Source organism: Ostrea edulis, chromosome 7, assembly GCF_947568905.1.
Source record: "Ostrea edulis chromosome 7, xbOstEdul1.1, whole genome shotgun sequence".
NCBI lineage: Eukaryota > Metazoa > Mollusca > Bivalvia > Ostreida > Ostreidae > Ostrea > Ostrea edulis.
In genome coordinates this window covers 88,327,402-88,335,205 of record NC_079170.1, presented here as the reverse complement: position 1 = coordinate 88,335,205, position 7,804 = coordinate 88,327,402, and the positions used below count along the sequence as shown (strand labels likewise).

General features: G+C 34.6%; 1 protein-coding gene and 1 long non-coding RNA gene across 2 annotated transcripts; one reads left to right on the top strand and one right to left on the bottom strand.

Moving 5' to 3' along the window:
• Positions 1 to 2,404: 2,404 nt before the first annotated feature.
• LOC130047560 (uncharacterized) lies at positions 2,405 to 6,528 on the top strand. Its single transcript, XR_008796438.1, has 4 exons — positions 2,405 to 2,652; positions 4,877 to 5,010; positions 5,209 to 5,340; positions 6,059 to 6,528. It is a non-coding gene; the product is annotated as an uncharacterized LOC130047560 (long non-coding RNA).
• LOC130047559 (uncharacterized) lies at positions 3,874 to 6,496 on the bottom strand. The gene is made up of 3 exons (XM_056142875.1): positions 5,174 to 6,496; positions 4,934 to 5,061; positions 3,874 to 4,749 (listed from the first exon to the last, which is right to left on the bottom strand). Exons 1-3 carry the CDS (start codon positions 6,494 to 6,496, stop codon positions 4,170 to 4,172), a joined length of 2,031 nt encoding a protein of 676 aa, XP_055998850.1. The 3' UTR covers positions 3,874 to 4,169.
• Positions 6,529 to 7,804: the final 1,276 nt, after the last annotated feature.

The following is a 7,804-nucleotide window of genomic DNA, read 5'->3' as shown; positions in this document are numbered from 1 at the left end:
GATCATTTTCCAAATACCAATGACTTTACCTGAACACTTATCGATGGTATAGTGAATACCTATTTCTACACGTGTTTTATTCCACCCCCTAATTGCAAAGGATGGGTATCTCTGCACACGCATGTTTAAAAGAATGTAATACAATATCCCAAACACAGAATACACTTGATTTAATACTCAAACACCAATAAAGCGTTTCGCTATTTTCACTGCTTTCATTTTCCTTTATTCATTACTTTTCCTATTTTTTGTTCTTATTGTTGCTGTGAGTTTATAAAAACATTTTTTGCTACTATCTCATAAAACACAAAAAGTAAGAAGTTATTAGGTAAAACATTAAGATAAAATAGGCATAGAACGTTCTCGTGATAAGTAGTTAGATGGATAAAGCGAGTTATATTTTCATTACATTTACTTTGAAATGTCCACTCGGCCAAATTTTAATTACTATTGAACTACCTTTCAACCATCTTTCAGTAGTCATCCATTCACAATTTAATTATCATTAAACCATTCTCATTTCGGACACCATTCCGTCACCTTTCAGTAACAAGTCCGTCACATTTGAGTGAATATCTAGCTACGTTTTAGGCATCGATGAGTTCAATTTATTGACCGTTCAGTCTCCGTTCTATACTCATGTTGTCATATTCTAATGATCAGTTCATTATATTCATTATATCTCCTTTTTGAATAATTATTCAACAATTTGAATGACTTCATTCCGTACATAGGACCATTCAGTAGCCTGCTTCTTAAACGTTTTACATTTTAGAAATAATGTTTATGGTTTGGTTTTAAGTTTATGTAATCAGTGGTCTCCCTGTGCTTAACATTCCGTCGAGTATTAGCTATAACCCATACCGTATAGAATCGCTTATACTTCCATTTTGATATAAACAGTGGATATAACGAAGTGTGATCAATAGTGTACCTCCTATAAGGAATATAAAATATATATTAAGTCAACACCGGATATTCCAGAGGTGGGATCAAAAGCTTAAGACGGATACGCACCCCATTTTGACATGTTGCACCCGCCGTGAGTCCTATATGCTGAATGAGTAAACGGATATATACTTTTTAAAGAATAACTTCAATCTCGATTATATTTCATATTATTCCTATTAATGTTTCCATTATTTTCAACATTCCAATTATATTACTACAAAGAAAAACGCAATGATCCTTAATTTCACCCGATACTTTTCACATGTTTTCATATTTTTTTGTTAACAAAAAAAATGATGCGCATTTCCTGCACGTACCCTGGGTTAGGGTTAGAAAAACAAAGATACAGGTGTGTGTAGCAGATCATCACCAGATGTGTGGCATTACGGTGGTTTATCAATAAATGTTTTCACTCCTGATGTATCCGGGGATATGTGACTCCTCTATCCTTATCATTATATTCCTAATACATGAGACAAATCACCTATCGTTGTGGTAACCTTTTAGCCATTACATTCCTATCAATCGCATACACAGAAAACTTTAAACATTTATGAACAGCGTATACATGGAAATTAGTTTGAGTAAAGCTATACCAGACAAGGTAACGTAACGTGCCGTCTTATCTTCTACAAAACATGAAACGTGAAGAGTTCTTGTTCTTTGAACTACTGAGGTTATCCATGTTTATATTGATTTACCTCCAGTAAACTATTTATGCTTTTTGTGAAGGGTAAGCATCAACTACATTAATGGATATATTGTTGTAGAATAAGAAACCCATAAAAGGAATACTGTATTCCCATTTCCTTGCCCCATGTTATCTCATTCCCATATCATTTGTTTTAAGCACTAAAGTAATATCAAACTAACAAAGATACGTAGCATATATCAATAGCATTTGAGTGTTAACAAAGGATTTGACCCACAAACCACCAACTATGGCCTAGTCTTAAAAATGATTGATTTTGATATGAAATATTACCAAGGATTTGTGCTATTTGTAATCGTTTTTCTTTTCTTTATATATTTCATAGTATTTAAATACCATGTCTTCAAAATTAGGGCATTTTTTGTCACTAGCTGTCTTCAATGTAACGTCAAAGTTGTGTAAGTGCTGATCTCTTTCATTATATCAGTATATATATGTAATATATACAGCACCTCACATATACAAAATTTACAAATAGCACATTATGTATAAAAGAATTGAATATTCTCTCTGATAACATTTTCTATTAATATTCCCACAGAGTTTGATACATATGTACACTTATTCAACACCGTGTATAGGTAGATCGATATTACCGACAGTGTATTGAAGTATGTCACAGTATTAGTATTTTGACTGTCATTTGCATAATACTTCATGGAACTTTTTATTATTTCATCCTAGCGTGAACTAATATTTAACATCTCATTCAACAATTATGCATTTTAAATATATGATGTAAATGCTAATGTTTCGCTTTAAAATTGCCCGAAAAGTAGGGCAACGAATTAAAAGGATACCGTGTTATGACGCTTCCTGTTAGCTCGAATTTTTTCGCATTTCTATAACAGATGCATGTGAACGCAGCTGATACGGCATCTGATCGCGTAGCATTCATTACATTGCAAATGAATAGTAGATTAGCAGTGAAGAGGTAATCGAGACTTTGGTGGAACAACCAGTATGCAGAAGCAACTAATGATCATGATGTAAGTGAATTTATTCAATAACAATTAGGCCTAGTGAAATACGAAAGTTTGCGCGATTTTCACTATCAGATCAATCATGCCCTATATATTTCGGATTTTTTTTTTAAAGTTTGGCATGTGTCATATATTGGGTAAAATTTGTAATCGTTACTCCTACATAGCATCCCCTACTTATTTGCAACAAGTTACTGCATGATTGAGGGGGGGGGGGTTATAATATATGAATCCTCTTTGAAATCACATTTGCAGTCGCTCTGATAAAGATTGGTAATCAATACATCGTTTGAAATACACACTTATTTTTATATTGTTTCCCACAATCCAGAAGATATGTCCACTGTGGTTTAATGTACATATGATATATGTACACTGTATATGTTGCATAGCATTGCTGCCATGGATGAACTATAAATGTGCCAAGTACACAGGAACCTTTATTGGTAAAGCTAGGACTGTTGTCTTGTGTATTATGATAAGTCTATCAAAAAGATTCCATATTCCAGATACTATGTTACAGTTGGGGCAAGTTCAACTGTCGGTCCTGGTGATGGTCATGCAGACTGTACTTAAGTAATGTAAACTAGTGTTGGGAATAGACATGCACATTGGGCATGAATAACTTGGGTATCCGACGATGATAAATGGGCAGTAGTTATAATTTCACCCGCCAATCATCATGAATATTTTATCCTTTCCTGTTACATGTACTTCACCTAATAATGATATCATATTTCAGCATCTATTGTAGATGTAGATGACTAAAGGCATTGGTCAAGTGATCTTGTTACAAACTTGCACAACTTGATATCTATATTTTAGGACATGTTAAAAAATAATCCATTATTTCATAGTTTGCAAACTAAGAAATAATGGATTATTTTTTAACATCCCCTAAAATATAGATATCAAGTTGTGCAATTCTCCATGGAGAATTAAATTCAATATATATATAATATATACTGTTATCAAGCATTGCAAAAATGTTTTCAATAATTATGACAATAGTCATCTCGTCTTTCATATGAAATCAGTTAATATTATTTGGCAAATACATCAAAGTAAAGGTTCCCAATCTTTCACTTAAATCAGACTGCATTCTTTGAAATATAAAATGTACCCCAATGTGAGCAACTGAAATTGCCAAATATCACATCTGATAAATGTAAAATGTATTGCAATGCTTGCTTAACAATTATGATAAACTGACAAAGTAGATCTGGATAAGAGTATGAAAATTGTTTTAATTACTCATGTTAATATAAAAATAATTGATTGTATCATCTTATGATCACAAAGTGAGATGAAGGAATCTTCCAAATAAATATAAGTTGAATATATAGGAAATAATGATGTTTGAAATAAAAACAACTTATAAGATGATACAAAATCTATCTCTCTCTCTCTGCAATCAATATCTTCTCTCTCTCTCTCTCTCTCTCTCTCTCTCTCTCTCTCTCTCTCTCTCTCTCTCTCTCTCTCTCTCAGCAATCAATATCTTCTTCTCTGGTACAACTGTTTTACTCTTCTATTTCACTGCCTTCACTGGAACTCTCAGACTCATCAACCAAAGTGGCATCTTCCAGAAACTCCCCCCAATCACGCACACCTATTCGCCCCGCTGGTTGGTGCCGTGCATACCCCACATACCATAGAATGGCTGCAATGTGTGCACACATGCCAACAACACGAGCACCAGCCTTACACTTACAATACCATGCAATTATTGCACCCTCTGCATACTTTATCCACAGAAGGTAGGACCTGGATGACACATGACGACTCTGCATTCTGATTCGTACTAGACCTGGCTCCTCCTTGTGGACATGAATGGCACAATCTCCTTCAATATGTTCCTGGGCATAGCTTGGGGATAATTTCAGCTGGTACGTGCCACATGTCAGAGACCTCAGTTGCTCTTCATCCAGGTTTGGAAAGTCAGTGATATCATCCATTTCCTCCCAACAAGCTGATCGTCTTTCCAATTTGTTTTCTTCAACATGCTGCCGAAGGGTGTTGATTTGCTTTGATAAGTAAATCATTTTTGTACCAAGGATCTGGTCATCTTCAGCATTACCATTAGAAATACTTTTCAAGTACCTATAATGATAAATCAAGCATAACCTGAATATAAACATTCTGGGGTTTTTAAGTATCAATATACTTAGTGTATCTAATTACTTAGGTAATGGTATTATGATTTCATTTTAATTTCATCTCTTTACAGGATTTCATTGTGAGATGCATGTTTATTTGCAAGTTATTGGAATTGATTATAATATACCTGTTACTGATGGCACAAACAATCCTAACAAAATCTCCAATGTACGGAACCTGGCTCGTTGGCAGGATTTTCCCAAGGTAACGCCATTGCTTTATCCTACCATTCGCTGACTCAACCACCCATCTTATCTGTGATTTTAAAATATGTTTACATAAATATATTATGAAGATATATTTTTCTGTAACTAAGTTCTTTGCATTGCAAAATAAACCTAAAATTCACATGAAAAATAAGACTTACCTTTGTCACTAATCGACTAATATTTGCACTTTCAGTTGACATTTGCCTGTCTCCATGAGCCATAAAGGATGGCATCTGTGCCTTGATACCTAGTTCCTCCAAGTCATCCAAGGAGTCTCTGAAACCACGGTCCACCACAAATACATCATCCTCGCAAACCCATCCCTGTATGTCATCGATATTTCTTTTCAAAATGTGGTTGAGTATGGAGGCATCATTGTTTTTTGCAATATAAGGGCCTAATACAGAAACAAAGTAGCCTGTCGATGACACAATGACCATAGGTTTCACAAGTGGCCTGCCTTTGTGGAGACTGTAGGATTGACGTTGAAATCTAAAATTACCACTTTTGTTGATGTAGATGTACGTCCCATCCAATATAAGTATGGCTTGCTGAGTTGTGTCATCACCAAAAAGTGTCTGGGCAAGGGGTCGCGTATGCTTATTGATTATCTCCTCTCGCGTTATGTGACCAAATCCAAGGTTTTCTGTGACAAAACCTCCAGTCATCAATATATTGCGGACAGCTCGCACACTTCTTTGTATACTGGATTTGGAAATATTAAACAATGTGGACAAAATCTTGTTTGACTCCCCTCCTCTCAATTTTAGCAAAAAGATTGCAAGGCTGGTTCTGGTAGTTCTAGCAGGAGTTATTTTGATTTTCCCCTCGATAAACAGCATCATGTCATTGAAAGAAGCTTTTGATATCCCCAGGAGATCTACATATTCAGTGTCTGTAAGATTTTCACTGTCAAAATCTAGCCTTGCTTTCTCACTTCGTATAATCTCAGTTCTTAAGAACTTGATCAGCTCAGTTATTGAAGTTTTATTGAACTTTGTTGTTCTCGCTGTTGGGTTCAAACTTTCAATGTCTCTCTGCAGGTGTTTTGGGCAGCAACGAGCTCCAGCAGGAATTATGACTTCTTTGGTGATAAAGATTCGATGACGAAATCCCACTGGAACCACAACTAGCTTTGGTCCTGGCCTTTTGCAGATGCAACATGCAGCATGTCCTCTTGATGTGCAAGGAAAAGGAAGAGTTACTGATGGTGGACTGAACTGAGGTGTTAAAGTTGTAGATGATGTTGATGGTGCGGATTCACCTTGACAATCTGTCGTGCTCGCCATGCTATGACCTTTGCGTTTTATGTGACGTGCACACATGCACCTACATCTGTTGCATAGGAAGTCATCGTCACCTGGTGTTCTCCCAGATAGTTTGGAGATAACGACTCTGTATTTTCTTGCAATGCTGTATCTGTCTTTCTGTCGTACCACGCGTGGACAATTACAACAGTTGTAAGATTTCTTACCAGGCATCTGAAATGTCAAATAAAATCTGTTTCATTTTACATATTTTTTCTCTATGTTACTTTACAGGAGGGGGGGGTTGTTTCCACCCCCACCCCCCCACCCCCCCCCCCTTTTTCTTATAGCAAGTATGACCTATAAAAGTAAAAAAGTTAAAAACCCTCAAAATCCTAGAGCTTTGGAAGGCTTTGCCCACTGAACTCCCACCAGGGCTTTGCTTTAAACTAACTAAAGGCCTTAATGATTAATGTTAATTGAATTAATTGTTCAAACTACCCTTTTCCATCAATTAGATTTAAAAATATATCCACCTACTCAGGAAAGAGATGTTTCATATATTTAATTTGTTCTTGAAAATTATTGATTAATATTCTGTCCATATTTCCTTTCAGGTACTCAAATGCATGCATTAATTATTTGCATTTTTGTAATTTTCTTTGAAATTATAATTATAGTTACCAAAGAAAAAAAAAACAAGAAGACAAAACTGCAGATTTTTTGTTTTACATGTTACAACACACTATATAATTATACAGTATCATATTGCACAATTATTTTGTTAAATACATTTTTTTCAGCAGGGGGATCTGTCCGTGTGATTCATACAGATTTATCGCCCTTTATGGTGATTACATAGTCTTTCAATAAAGAATATTTTACATAGTTGTCATGTAATTTTTTTTTTTAATGTACAAGATATTATTATAAACCTTTTTATACACCAAAAGTTGATTTTAGTCAATGTGTTATACATGCGGATATATAAAATTTGATTTTACATTTTACTAACTCGTAACGATAAATTCATGTGAAGTATATTAACAAATTGCGTCATAGATTAGGATCCGCGGCGGAAGTTATAAAGAAATTAAAAAAAAAATTGAGCATGACATATTTTGGAAGTTTGTAACTCAGAGTAGTGTAGTATTAAAGTGACAGTAATGTACAACAACATTCTCGGAATGTATTACGTTCGACATGCTGCATAATGTCGCTGAATTTGGTTAGGGAGATCGTATATATAGGCCTATATTTTAAGATAATAAATTCAATAGGAACGCAGTGCATTTAATGATGTAATCATTCTAAATTAGAAAAATTATATTTATTCTTAGCGATATGATAGGCTCTGTATATTACTTCTACTAACAAATGTAAGGCTAATACATAGATGTGGGAAAAATATTTATCAACTTAACCCAGAATATTAAGTGAACTATAAACATCTCCTTCACCTGACAGTGTAAATGTAAGACATTTTGAATAGTCTCATTATTTAGTATAATCTATCAATGAACTTACCTTGAAAGTGGATTG